At 43.7% G+C, this 13,833-nt stretch overlaps 3 protein-coding genes across 5 annotated transcripts; 1 reads left to right on the top strand and 2 right to left on the bottom strand.

Annotated features, from left to right (window-relative positions):
• Nucleotides 1-673: 673 nt before the first annotated feature.
• mrm1 (mitochondrial rRNA methyltransferase 1 homolog (S. cerevisiae)) lies at nt 674-3,120 on the bottom strand. Its single transcript, XM_035145306.2, has one exon. The coding sequence runs from the start codon at nt 2,887-2,889 to the stop codon at nt 1,753-1,755; it is 1,137 nt and encodes a 378-aa protein (XP_035001197.2). The 5' UTR covers nt 2,890-3,120; the 3' UTR covers nt 674-1,752.
• Nucleotides 3,121-3,848: 728 nt separating this feature from the next.
• Nucleotides 3,849-8,122, top strand: chmp2a (charged multivesicular body protein 2A). 2 transcript variants are annotated; one of them, XM_035145616.2, is made up of 7 exons: nt 3,872-4,005; nt 5,114-5,141; nt 5,693-5,860; nt 5,944-6,123; nt 6,204-6,334; nt 6,433-6,494; nt 7,169-8,122. In XM_035145616.2, exons 2-7 carry the CDS (start codon nt 5,133-5,135, stop codon nt 7,288-7,290), a joined length of 672 nt encoding a protein of 223 aa, XP_035001507.1. In that variant the 5' UTR covers nt 3,872-4,005; nt 5,114-5,132; the 3' UTR covers nt 7,291-8,122. The 2 variants fall into 2 exon arrangements, with proteins under 2 accessions (XP_035001508.1, XP_035001507.1); XM_035145617.2 differs by lacking the exon at nt 5,114-5,141 and having other exon boundaries at nt 3,849-4,005.
• A 450-nt stretch (nt 8,123-8,572) lies between these two features.
• msl1b (MSL complex subunit 1b) lies at nt 8,573-13,281 on the bottom strand. Of its 2 annotated transcripts, none has more exons than XM_035145615.2 (9): nt 13,163-13,281; nt 11,965-12,661; nt 11,662-11,861; nt 11,203-11,564; nt 11,035-11,096; nt 10,839-10,906; nt 10,454-10,578; nt 10,266-10,338; nt 8,573-10,134 (listed from the first exon to the last, which is right to left on the bottom strand). In XM_035145615.2, the coding sequence occupies exons 2-9, from the start codon at nt 12,583-12,585 to the stop codon at nt 10,044-10,046; spliced, it is 1,602 nt and encodes a 533-aa protein (XP_035001506.2). In that variant the 5' UTR covers nt 12,586-12,661; nt 13,163-13,281; the 3' UTR covers nt 8,573-10,043. The 2 variants fall into 2 exon arrangements, with proteins under 2 accessions (XP_035001506.2, XP_047194240.1); XM_047338284.1 differs by having other exon boundaries at nt 11,245-11,564.
• Between the last annotated feature and the right edge of the window lie 552 nt (nt 13,282-13,833).

The following is a 13,833-nucleotide window of genomic DNA, read 5'->3' as shown; positions in this document are numbered from 1 at the left end:
TTTCCAACCAATGTCACACTGAACTTTTTGAATGTATATAGTTTTAGTTCTGTATCGTAGGTGACTTTTTTTACAAAAAGCTCTTTCTATACCTTGTTTTATTTTAATTTAACTATCGTACTGCTGAGCTGAGCGGTTTCCTCTTGTCCAACACCTCATAAAACTTGAAACTATTGTGATAAATGTCTCATATGTGTGTTAAATTTCTCTTGGGGTCCAAATTTGGAAACGAACCACCCTCTGGATGAGCTCCTGCATCTGAGCCAACAAGCTTTGTCTCCAGGTTTGTGAACGCACACGAGAAGCAGACTGCTCCAGCTATGCAGCACCTGAGGGCGAAGTAGGGGCAGGAAACTCCAGAGGATGCTCAATTAACTCCAGACATCAGTGAACACATTTAGACTTGTAGGACCATATCAGTATAAAGATACAATAGAAATGATAATTATAAGTTATAAGCCCACAGGAATTAAAAAGATATACAGACATCTGTTCCAGTGATTGCAAAAACAAGATAAGTACATTGGGGTTTTCTCTGTAGAATTCCTCAGCAGAACTTGAGAGCTGGGAACATTAACCACAGATGTAATGGCTTGCACTTGTCCATGTTGGAAGCCTGAGCAAGATTCTGAATGCATCCTTATATCATATGTCACATGAGGCCACACTTTAGTTAATTTACAAGCTTTATTCAAACCAGTGGAAACAGAATTTTTTCCGGGACTATTTTCAGCTGTGGATTGATACACATTAGTTGCTCTGAGAGTATTTGGAGCAGCATGTTGGTGTGTGTGGGATTGAGTCAAAATAAACTATTGTGTGTGTGTGTGTGTGTTCATGGATTTTTAATTGAGCCCGGTTACACAGAATCATTTTAAATATCAATCTCCTGAATAGACACATAATATATCTAAAAGGATCAATTCATTGTTGGTCTTTTCATGAGATTTGTCTTCTCCTTTAAACCACTTCGGATGATAGAAATGTTACATTTCATTCAGATTAATATGCAACTCTGCTGTGCATTAATGGCCAAGTCTCAGTTCCATTGTATCATTGGTTAAAGTACAGGCTGATACAGAGCAGTGAAAAAACTTTCGGCACTTTAGATATGTATCCATCACACAACACCATCAGGGACAATAAGAACTGTCTTCAGAGACAAGAAGGACACGGAGTCCTGCAGCAGATTAGACTGGTCAGCAGAGACTCCTGGTCTCAACATCATGGAGTCAGTCTGGGGTCACATGAAGAGACAGAGGACACTGAGACAGACAGAATCCATAGAACTGTGGCAACTTCCCATCCTACTTAATGGGGAGTATGATGATTATAAATGATAACCTATCCACCAAGTATATTGATATTTTTTCAGTTTTACACTTAAATTTTAAATTAAAAATATTGTTATATCCCTGAAAATTCAGGCGATAAAGGGAGTAACAGAAAATGGAAGGAAAAGGAGAGATGAAGAAAGATCATATGCAGACAAATCCAGAATTAATCTATAATTGCACATAAAACCACAGAAATCGAGCTTCACTGCACAATACACAAGCTCAGGTCTCCGTGCTCACACACAGCTCGTATGGCTTATGATTATTTGTGACTTTGTTTCTGAAAGTCTGCTGACTTGACTGTTTTGACATAACTTTCAGTGCCTAAAACCTTTGCAGAGTACTGCATTTGGTTCAAGTCCCATGTGACCCTCAAAGGTCAGCAGCAGTATATGGATAGACGTCTTTGGTGTGGTCATGTGGTCGACTTCCTGGAGAAGAGCAGTGTGTGCAGCAGGATCCCAGTAGCGACGGAGACGTTCAGAGACTCTACTCCAGGAAACAAATCTCTGCCTGCTGGGATGGTGAGCAGCGTTTGGCACAGAGAGAGCAGCCCCCGGGACAATCCTCCCCCCTCTCCACCCATCAGCAACACCGTGGGTCCTGTCATCTGAAAGTCTGAACACTGGGTGACAGGAAGCTGAGACACGTCTGCTTCAGCGGCCACTGTGCCGACCACCTGCCAGCCCTGTGCCACCTTCAGCTTCACCATATCTTCAAGGTTTTTGTATCCATACACCCCGAGCACCTCCATGGCTCCGGCGCTGGCCTTGCTGACCACTGGAGACAGTGGACAGCTGTTGTGAAGACTGCTGGCCACTCTGTCCACACCCAGGAAGTAAGCAGAGCGCAGGATGGCCCCCAGATTCATGGGGTCCTGAATCCCCTCAAGGACGAGCCACAGAGGGGGGTCTTTTCTGCCTGGTGCAGAGTCTGAGTGTTCTGTGAGATAGCTCAGAGGACTGGCTTGCAGACACAGTCCTTGGTGAACTCGCTCAGAAGACATCCTGTCCAGCTCCTTCTTGCTGACCCGCTGGACTCGCACCCCTCGCCGACAGGCCTCCTCGCACACCTTCAACACAGAGGCCCGGTGAGAGGCCTCGCCATCTTTTACAAACAGCTTATGGGCCTTCCTTCTGCCCTGAGTCAGAGCCAAGAGACAGGGAGCGACGCCAAAAACAATCTCTACTTTGGAGTCCAGTGTTGACCTCTGCGTCCCCGGCCTCTCCCTCTCTGTGGGGGAATCCTCCAGACACAGCTTCCTGAGTTCAGAGGATACTCTGTGGGAGTCTTCCTTCCTCTGACCTGTCTTCTGCATCACTGGGATCTCATCCCTCCACACTTTGCTCTGCACTGACCTCTCACGAGTCTCGTTGTGTCTGTGTCGTCTCTTCACCCCAGGGTTGAAGCTGCTGTCCTCTGGGTGCAGGAGAGACGCTGTGACATGGTGAGAGGCGACCTGTGAGCCCGCTCCTGAGACCGACTTGTAAAATCCTCTGCCCCGAACCAGCAGCAACTTGTGCTGACGAGCTGCTGATGTAAACACCCACATGCTGAAGTAGATGTAAATATGTCCAGAGGCACAAAGAGCTGCAGCTGCCTCAGAGAAAAGTGGCTCAACTCCCTGAGAGATCCATGAATCCAGAGATCATGTGTCTGCAGGTTTCACTGAACATCTCCCATGATGAGTTCACTGAATCTCTGTGTAGCCTCCTCCACCTTCTGTCTCCATCCAAAACTCATGCATTCGACTTCCTTACGTGAAACACGCACATGTGCAGAGCAGCTGCGTCAAGAGCTAGAGAATATGACCGGATATCGAGCTCTTATTCCTACAAAGTAAAAGCCTGAGAATAAATTATCCTCATGCAGTGCAGAAAAACCATATGATAGATAACTAAACAATGAGAGGACTGATAGAATATTGACTGAACTGTTAGCATACCAACTACACAATTTACTCTTTCCCTCAATATATTAATGAATACAGTACATATACATGTTATAGATAGATAGATAGATAGATAGATAGATAGATAGATAGATAGATAGATAGATAGATAGATAGATAGATAGATAGATAGTTTGGTTTTTTTTTACATTCTTTATTAATTTAGCAAGTTTATATTTATAAATATGAAATTTGGCCAAGAAAAATAATTATAAAACTGGTTGCGTGTGGTTATTCTTTCTGTTTAAAACAAACAACACATGTTCATATAATGAAAATAATAATTAATTGCTTTAATCTTTTGTTATAGCAACATGTGTAAAATGAAAAGATGAGAATATGATGCAGAGTTTACAGAGAAGCTCATCATTAAACACGTGTACAGTGTAATATTCAAATGTGCAATCACCATAAGATTCTTGGTTATTTTAATAAAGTTATTTATTGTCCTTTTTTATATTCACAGTAGCTTTTAGTTTTTAGGTCTTATTTTGAAAGTTCTTACTTCCTGTCTTCGGCATCTTGAGCTTGACGCGAGTGACGTAGCTGCACGTCCATTCCTTCGATGTGCTTCCCTGACGTCATTTCCCGGAAGTGAAACTCTCTGAACACGGAAGCGTCGGTTGAAAAAAAAACAAACAGTCGAAGATATTGTTGTGAGAAGACGCCCGGAGACACTTTCACCTGCGGGAATCAAACCTTTTTCAACGGTTCACGGTGAGTTGGACGCCGTGCGGGGGAGGGGGGGGGTTTCATGAGAGACAGCCGGGAGCAGTGTGTGATTCTGGGGTTAATGTGTGAGAGACATCACGGTTGAAGACGTCAGGGCCTCCGGTCACATAGATAACTGCTGAGTAACATGTTCCAGGAAACAAGGAGGTGAAACAGGCCTGACCACTGTGACCACAGGTTCGAATCCCCGATTCACACGTTCACAACTGAACAAGCAAGTGTTAACAGAATCCTGAACGATTCCTCTGCTTCTGTCGTGTGAGGATTTCCTCTTCGTCTTCTTCATCATGATTAGGATGTGTACCTGTACATTGGCCACATCTTACTATTCTGTTTACGTATTATTTCACTTCTTATTCTTCTTCCGTGTGAAATTTCGCTCGAAAATCACCAAAAACATCGAGGACAAGATGAATGGGAGTCAATGTCTCTCGGCCGTTTAGAGCGAGAGAGGAGCAGGACAGATGTTCAGCTCCCAAAGCCACAAATGGAGGTTGTCATACATGATGTTTAGATCAAAACTTTGGCAAACGTGTTAGCCTCGCATAACTGTCACTATGAAACATCTCCGAGCTAAACTTTTGGCTGTATACATGTTTTAACTTTAGTTCTCCATTGGGTCTAATGTTCATTTTGAGAGGAACTTCCTGGAAGGAGCATCTTTTCTAACTCGCTCCCACGGTCCCATTTCGTAACTCTATCCAATAGAAAAGATATCCGTGTGTTTCTAACCCCAAAAACAGTATATCCGTAGGTTCGGCAAAGTCTTGGGATTCTCACTGTGTTTTTATTTCACAGATAGGACTTATACGTTTTTGAATAATCGCACGTTGTTCGAGGGCTTTGCTAGAGTTTAGCTTTCTCTTTTCCAGTGTGTTTAGCCAGGAAAGATGCCTTTGATGTCTTTGATGTCTTTGATGTCTTAGATGTCCAAGGCTTTGGATCTCTCTCTCGTCTCTCTCCAGCCGGCAGCGAGCACTAGGCACACATTCAAAAATTTCTCGACAGGAGGAATTTTTCTAGTTGTTTATTGTCTTGCTCTGTAAAATCCTGAAACCGTTGACAACATAACACTTGTTTTAATTCTCCACAGACCACAGCAACGTCTCCAAATGCCTAAGGTTTGATTGATAAGTTGTTTGACCAAGAGTCCAGAATCCAAAGACTTCCACTTTACTCTCACGTCTGAGAAGCTTCAAGCAGCAAACATCTGCCATTATATGTTTTGAAAAAGGACTAAAATCATTAATTTCCTTGTCGATCACCTAATTGCTGCAGCGAATTCATATATGAAGACAAAGTGATTGTCTTTGGGTCTCGGACTGTTGGTCAGAAAACAGGGACATGGAGATGGCACCTCTGGTTATGGGATTTACTTCTTTTCTTTTAATGTATTGGGAAACAGTCTACAGAATAATTGGTCATGAAGATATGCATCATTTGTTGCCCTGAACTTAAAGTTTAGTCAATGAAATGTGTGAGAATAGTAGAAAATAAAAACAATAATGATTATCTTCATTACCAGTTAAAAGCAGAAGTTGGAACCAGAGGATGTTTGATATCTTTGCTTGATAAAGGACTTCATGTTTTTGGGTTATTTTGGGTCAATCAATAAATCAAATTAACAAATAATTTCAGTTCCCCTAATACATTCCTTTCTATTTTCGAGCAGATGGATTTCCTGTTCGGGAAAAGAAGGACCCCGGAGGAGATGCTGAGGCAGAACCAGAGGGCGCTCAATCGGGCCATGAGAGACCTGGACCGGGAGCGAAGCAAACTGGAGCAGCAGGAGAAGAAGATCATCGCTGACATAAAGAAAATGGCCAAACAGGGACAAATGGTGAGATGAACACGTGTTGTTATGAGGAGGGAATCAAATCGTAAAGAGAGGATTCTAACTCTGTGTTATTTTATTCTTTGCAGGATGCCGTCAAGATCATGGCGAAGGATTTGGTTCGCACGAGGCGCTACGTGAAGAAGTTCATCATGATGAAAGCAAACATCCAGGCTGTCAGCTTAAAGATACAGACGCTCAAGTCCAACAACAGCATGGCGCAGGCTATGAAAGGCGTCACCAAAGCCATGGCCACTATGAACAGACAGGTCCGTCCAGTATTCACTGAGTCACTCTGTTGGGATTAAAGAAGACGTGATGACGAACGTGTATTTGTTTTCTTTCACAGCTGAAACTGCCTCAGATTCAGAAGATCATGATGGAATTTGAAAAACAGAGTGAAATCATGGACATGAAGGAGGAGATGATGAACGACGCCATTGACGACGCCATGGGTGATGAAGATGATGAGGAGGAGAGGTAATGGACAAAACAACCTTTTCCTTTGTGTACAAACGAATCAATCTTTTTGTTTTGCATTTACCTTGTTGACGTGTGTGATTGTGTCTCATGTGCAGTGACGCCATCGTGTCCCAGGTGCTGGACGAGCTGGGTCTGAATATGTCCGACGAACTGTCACGTAAGGAAAAACAACGCTCCATCGCAATGAATGAACATTTTACACGTGTTTTTAGTTGTAGTTAATTAAACTTATCAACATTGATATTAATTACACGACATACAATCCTTTTCACAACCTGTTGTTCCAACCGGCAGATCTGAGATTTTGATATCTGCTCCTCAGATGTGAAGATTTGAAGCTTTTCTTTATCATACATGAGCAGACGTCACATTGGGCTGTTGGAAATTATACATTTTCATTATTTTCTGACATTTTATGGACAAAAATAATAACTAATCAGGAGGTAAGAGAAGAGAAGATAAGATAATCCTTTGTTAGTCCCACTAGGGGGAAATTTTTCATGTTACAGCAGCAAATAGGAATCATCTCTATGAATATAAGGAAATATAGAAATGGTAATAATATATAAAGTCTAAACAGGGTTGCATAGAAGGCACAGACAGAAAATTAGGATTTCACAGTTAAATTAAATGACACCTGAGTGAATTTGTAAGTCACAGTACACGGTGCTTGTGATCGACTGGTTGTAAAGATGGAACGATCTTTAATACCTGTAATAATACAAATTATAATAACTAATCAGAACCCAACCCTGTACTTGTACTAGATGTCGTATGTCTGGTTTTGTTTGTTTGTTATGACACTGAAATCCCACTCTGTGTTCTCCTCAGATCTCCCCACCCCCGGAGGAAACCTGGCGGTGGCCGGAGGGAAGAAGGTGGAGCCCCAGGCCGCCCTCGCCGACGCGGACGCCGATCTGGAGGAGCGGCTGAACAACCTGCGGAGAGACTAAACTCAGTATCTGACAGACAGGGTTTGTCGATAAAGACACAAACACACTCTAGATTCTTTTTGAAGGGTTAACTGGCAGAACGCTGGCTGTTTCCCGGCCCGTGTGTTGCTTTCTGTTTTGAGGTGTTTTCGTTTCATGCGTGTATCTTGTATTTAATCCAAAAATAGAAAAACAAACAACCCCACAAGGGTCGTTACCCGTCATAGGTTAAGAAAACTCATGTCACGTTTAAGACTTTGCCAAATGACGCAGATCCTCTGAGAGTTGATTTCACAGTCTGTGTAAAAACTAACTCGTCAAGGCATGATGTTTTCACAACCTAAACTAACACTAACGCTGACATGTTTAAAAGAACCCGGGTGAACGTGGGTAATATTACACAAGTGGATATTTTATATGGGTGACGTAAACAAACTCAGCACTTTTTGTACATCAGACAGGTTTGGTGTTCGTTGTATCATCATCATCACCATGATTATCATATGGAATATACTCTATAGCCCAGACACAAGGTTTTGATTAGTTTATTTGTGAGAGTGGACGGAGGTCCGGGTCTAACTGAAGATTGTGATTGTGTATTATCTCAACAATGTTTCTGTCTGTATTCACCGATGGGACAGTTTTATTTTCTGAAAATATCTAAATGATCAGAGACGAAGAAGGAAAGTGTTTAGAGCCGACTCATCACTCCCGAGTTCTGCAGCGTCAGAGATCTGCAGGATTCTCACCAAAATGTTCAGAGTCGGTGATGTTTATTTTATTTTTGTTTAAACTGTCCTGTTGGGGTTTTTTTGCCTTTTCTTTATTCAATAAACTTTTTTTCCAGATTTAACAAAGTGGTGATTTTTATTTAAGACTTTTTACACCTGGAGTTTGGTTTATTCATTTGGTTCTTTTATTAAGTTATGTTTTCATTGTTTGTGTCTTTTAGCAGGATTATGCAAAAACTACTGAACTGATTGAGACTTGGTGGAAGGATGCACACGGATCAAATAATTATTTTTACACATTACACTCCAACATTAAGAGTTTTTTAAAATATATTTAGGGGACTGATATTCATGTGTGTGAAGTTTGGTGCAGATTTAGAGGTATGTGCTTTTATGTACTTATATAAGTTTAATTATGGGTATTTGTCCCCCTATTTAGCTTTAATAAGTATGTAATTAATGCAGTTATAAGCAGATTCAACCTTAAGCGTTAATAAGTAGAAGCTTCCATTGAAAATATCTATTTTCCTCAAACACATTTCCCATTTATCAAGTCGCAAACTTGAAACACATCATAGACAAGTTATTTTTATTCCAAAAACAATTTAACTTTCAAAACTGTCAATTTGTCAACATACAATCATAGAACAATATTGAATGTACTCAACACTTCTGACATTAAATAATAAAAAAATAACAGCCATGTTTTATGTACATTTGTTTTCTGAAAGCTATGTACAGAAAAAGAAAAGATTTGTGTTTCCAGCGTCTGCCGACACGCACGTCTGGCAGGTCGATGTACTGAAGCTGCGCGAAGCCATTGCATCAATATGTAAAACAGGTCGAGCAAAAACGCAGCGAGGAAGAAACACCAGCAGAAACACTGACTGTGATGACGTCAGAGAGGGAGAGATTAACTGGCAGCATGTTAGAGAGAGAGAGCATACTAGTGAACATCGCTATGACTACAGCTAGCAGGCTTATTAATCATCTAAAATGGCTCCTCCGGATGTCTGCATCCTCAGGACACCAGTGCATACACGTAACTCGGCTAATATTAACTGGATGTAAGATGAAGATTAAGATCAGAACTGTACTTTTGTTTTTAATCAGATCGTCTTTTTTTTTTTGATGCGGCTGTTCGGGCTGAACCAGCAAATCTCACTGAACGGAGCAGCCGAAAAACTCATGCTTTCAAAGAACAGTACTTTGTAGACTTCACAGCCCAGGGAGCAGAGATTATTCTCCTTTCTGAGGTTAAGCCATGCTACAATCTTTTTTGTATAACAGAGCCATGCAACCCACATAAAAAGAAAAGGTAGTAAGAAACAAAAGAAGGGAACAGATCACTGGGTTCCATGTCGGCTTTACCACCCGTCTAATCGTCCGCGACTTGATTTTCAAACCTTTGCACCTCCTCACGTTGGATTTAAATATGACATCATGCGGAGTGTGGCTCCAAAGTCCAGATATCACACCAGAACAGTGATAACATCTTAATTGAGGTGTGTGAGAACAATGACGGCTTTACACATCACGACACAGCGCCGGGAAAACCCCAGAGCAAAAAGCTGAGTTACTCTTGATCAACAGTTCAAGCTCTGATTACTCAGCTTAAAATGACGAGCAATGTGAAATGGACGTGTTGAAGCTTCGAGTCCCCATCGATTCCTGTCAGCTGACTTATGCATAAACACTCTGTTACTGAACATGCATATAACTGTTGGACACAGGACAGAAACTGATACTTCATCTTCCCCGGCTGCTGACAGGGGGACTGCGATCTTGCAGCATCATGCACGGAAGCCGAGTTCTTCTTTCAGAGGTGTAAATGAGATGGAAAATATCAAGGACACCCGCTGACGCAGCTTCCTCCCATCAGCTGGTGTGTGGTGACATGTTGAGACTGGAGAGACTGAACAGCAATTATACATAGCAGCTGATAACTCGTCTCCCCCCCCCCCATCACAGACAAGATAGATGTGGTATTTTCTAATCTGGGCGTGAGCGTTTTCTCTCTCTGCTGTTTGTGCCACATGGGTTTCACTTCCGACAGGTCCGGTGAGGTGTGTGTTTTTTGGGAACTTCGATGCGACACCGGCTCCGGTCGTCCAGCCAAGGCAGCTCAAAGTTCCTGGAAGACAAAATGTAAACATTTTAAAATACTCCACAGACTTAATGGATACTGTTGTTATGGATTACGCCAGCATGTGCTGCCCACACAGTAACTGTGGCATGAAGCAGAATCGAGCAGCTCCGACTTACTGTTGTGCGAGTTTGGGCAACGGTCGTCCAAACGCAACCACAGGCAAGAAAGGAGTGATCACTATAGCTTCAACTGGAAGACATGAAAAGAAAAAAGAGTTAGAATCCATTTAATAGTTGGTATTGACATTTTACACCACACCCAGTTTTATTCAGGGTGTTGTGGATGTTAGGAGTTGCGGACGTACCATCTTCAGTGTCGGGATAGAAGGATGAAACCTCCGGCTCGGTTTCCTGGACGATTTTCTTCCTGTTCATGCGCTGCTGCAGACGCTGGAACATGCGCTGCTCTCTGATTCGCTGGATGTCCCATCTGAAAACACAGGCCGGAAAAGGAAATGAGGAAAGATCGTAGAGCTCTGAAATCCTACATCTGGCTTATTACTGGATTAAATAATGAATCAAGACTTAATAGACAACAAATTCAATCTGTCCTGCTTTAGAGCAGTTTGAGCGCTAAACTAATAATGTTTAAGTTGCACGCTTGCACTGAACATAACTACTTCATGTAATGTTTATTACAGCGCAGTGCAGCTTATTATAGGTTTTATGGGCTGAAACGTTTGTTTGTACCTTTTCCTCCTCTTTTCATCCAACTCGAGCTTTGCATGGCGTTTCAAAAACACGCCGTCATCCATCGGCTTGATGGGAAAACAAGATCACACTTATATTATTCATGAGGCTGATGCTTTGCCGTCTGATGTGAGGTAACTTGTCACACTCTGGTAGTAGGATTATGAACAGTTTTTAATCAGTGTGTGTCTCTCACCTCCACTGAGTTGGAGGAGTCGTCCTCCAAGGGCTCGATGTAGTTTTCTCTCCAGGATGGAACTAGTGAGTGGGAGGAAGACGGATGGAGAGGAGGATCACCGTGGATAGAGTGCTCAGTACATTTGACGGATAAAGTGATTAAAGATGGGATATAGGTTAGGCTTACAAACAATCAGCATATCATGTACTACATGAGGAGTCCACTCACTGGCCACCTCTTCCTCCTTTTTAGGAGAAGTCTCCCGCAGAGGGGAGAGAGGAGGTTGGTTCCAGCAACACAGATACATCTCTGTGGTAGACATGAAGGGCAGGTCTTCCATCTGGCAGTTCAGCTCAGGCTCCTCTTTGCACGGAAGCAAAATGTCCCTTTCTGCCCCAGACCTCATGGGACCCATCTTCTCTGGGGTTTCCTTACTACGCAGCTCTCTCTGATTCGGAGAACCGGGCTGCATTTCAGCTTTGTGGGGGCTGAGCTTTGCACTCTTGCCCCGGGATTTCTGGACCTTTGCATCTCCAAAACAAGACTTCCTGTGTTTGGTAAGAAAAATGATAAAGAAGTGAGGTTTATATGGGCAGGTACTGTGGCAGATATTTCATGAGTGCCTTCTACCATTGTCTCTTTTACCTCTTTTGACCTTTGCCCCCCCGACTAAAGGGGAGTGGGTTGGCTTGGTTGGGCTGTGGACTCTCCTCCACATCCAGATCCCACATGTCCTCTTTGTCAGGGGTCCAAGGCTCCAGGGGCTGGAACAGTCGCTTATCCCGCGGTGGGTCCTTTCTCGTGAGTTGAAGGCGACGCTCCATGCGCTCAATGCGAGCGAGCAACTGCAAAAGACGAAGCCGTGAATAAAAACCCTCACATTGTATGCACATCTAATCAGCACTGTACCCCCCAACCCAGACTAAGATTAAAACAACATTTACATACCGTCTCTTTGTCTGATTTGAGCTCATCTATCTCCTTGTCCTTGGACTGCAGCTGCTGCTGCTGTTGTTCAATGAGATCCAGCTGCAGGAGCAGGATCTGTCGGAGGCAGTTGGCCTGCGTGTGGGGATTGGCAGGGGTCTTCCTGATGTTCCTCCACTTGCCCTCAGACGAGAGTTCAATGGATGCGGTGCCGACGACTCCGGGGACAACCCCCTTGCCGCTGTCCTCGGCCCCAGCATCCTTGGGGTTATTGTTCACAGCCATCTGAGGGTTATCCATGTTGTCAACAGAGAGGGGTTTACCTTTCACCGGGGTTCCCTCACCCCCCATTGGTCTGACAGGGGACAACACCCCCACAGTTTTATTGTCACCCTGAACTACTTCTGCAACTGTGGCGGCGAGGGCGACTTTGCTTGTCATGTAAATCTGGTCTAAGACCTGTGACTTGCTCGGGATGTGGCCGCCCTGCACGTCTTGCACATGGAGGAGGAAGTCGCACGGCTCCCTCCGCAGGATCAGCGGACTCACGGTGGCGGCCCCGAAGTGCGTGATGTCGAAGTCGATGGTGTCGGTGCTCTGCTTGGATCCCGTCTTTGGAAACAGCGTGGATCTCAGAGTCATGGCGAACACAGGGACTTCTCATCCCGCATTGCAACCACGGCTACGTGGCTCCCATGTGAGCCGAGCAGCTGATTTCCTGCAAGAAGCATAACAATAAAACCCCAGTGTCCTGTTATTGTTGCTCGGCTTTGAGTTGGGAGTTAAAGATGGACACCAGCTTCCATAACACAAACCGAGGGAAGCTGCAGCACCGAGGGACCTGATCTCTACTTTTCCTAAAACCCTCCACCGGGATTTGAAAATCACGCTAAGCTACATTGGCACTGCGGTACAAGCACACAGGGGCTGGGTGCGGGTCTAACTGCCCGGGTGAGGGGGACTGTGAGTGGGGGGCTTCACACAAGGACTCGGGAGTGGCTGTGGAGGACACAGGCTGCAGCCATCTCCTCCATTTTGGTTCTCGCGAAATCATGAAAAACAATAACAGCTAGCTAGCTAACCGGCTAACGCTAGCCGGCTAGCTTCGCTAACAAGCTGCGCATCCGGAGCAAAGCGGCCGAAAGGAGCTCGATGCGTCGCTTGTTAGTTTTAACAGACTCGGTCCCATTAATACGTGTTTACGTGTTTTTAAACTCACCTCGTCTACAACTCGACTTCACCTGCAACTGTCTCCATGTTCCCTCCTCAAGGCTCAAAGCGCCGAGTACTGCGCATGCGCAATGTGCGGGGTGAACATGTCTGGTGTTGTGAGGGTTTGGATCAGAAGAGGAGAGGAAGAAGAGCTGGGAACAAACATCTTCTTCATCTTCTTCTTCTTCTTTAGTGTCTCTGAACACTCACCATCTTCTTCTTCTTCATCATCTTCATCTTCTCTAGTGCTTCTGAACCCTCACCATCTCCTTCTTCTTCTTCTTCTTCTTATTCATCATCTTCTTCTTCATCTTCTTCTTCTCTAGTGTTTCTGAACCCTCACCATCTCCTTCTTCTTCTTCTTCTTCTTCTTCTTCATCATCTTCTTCATCATCTTCTTCTTCTCTAGTGTCTCTGAACCCTCACCATCTCCTTCTTCTTCATCATCTTCATCTTCTCTTGTGTTTCTGAACCCTCATCATCTTCTTCCTCTTCAGTGTTTCTGAACCCTCATGAACTCTTCATCCTTTGAAACAACCTCAGTTCTCTGTCACTGATTGAACAAGATGGTGGAAACATTATTTAGTCTTTTAGCTCCACATCCTTTCTGCAGATTTGTCAAAAATGTTCTTCTGCAAATACAATGCGTCCCTCTACTTCTTCTCTTCTACTTTTAAA

The sequence above is a fragment of the Hippoglossus stenolepis genome, chromosome 21 (assembly GCF_022539355.2).
Source record: "Hippoglossus stenolepis isolate QCI-W04-F060 chromosome 21, HSTE1.2, whole genome shotgun sequence".
NCBI classification, from domain to species: domain Eukaryota; kingdom Metazoa; phylum Chordata; class Actinopteri; order Pleuronectiformes; family Pleuronectidae; genus Hippoglossus; species Hippoglossus stenolepis.
The sequence above is the reverse complement of the archived record's forward strand: the minus strand, read 5'-3'. Positions and strand labels throughout refer to the sequence as shown.

Bases quoted from the DNA above. Each gene is read 5' to 3' on its own strand.
- mrm1 (XM_035145306.2), bottom strand. From the start codon at position 2,889: ATGTGGGTGTTTACATCAGCAGCTCGTCAGCACAAGTTGCTGCTGGTT.
- chmp2a (XM_035145616.2), top strand. The intron at 5,861-5,943 runs GTGAGATGAACA...TATTCTTTGCAG, and splicing joins TGGCCAAACAGGGACAAATG to GATGCCGTCAAGATCATGGC. The intron at 6,495-7,168 runs GTAAGGAAAAAC...TGTTCTCCTCAG, and splicing joins TATGTCCGACGAACTGTCAC to ATCTCCCCACCCCCGGAGGA.
- msl1b (XM_035145615.2), bottom strand. From the start codon at position 12,585: ATGACTCTGAGATCCACGCTGTTTCCAAAGACGGGATCCAAGCAGAGC. The intron at 10,339-10,453 runs GTACGTCCGCAA...CATGTCTTCCAG, and splicing joins CTATCCCGACACTGAAGATG to TTGAAGCTATAGTGATCACT. The intron at 10,135-10,265 runs GTAAGTCGGAGC...TTTGTCTTCCAG, and splicing joins TTGCCCAAACTCGCACAACA to GAACTTTGAGCTGCCTTGGC.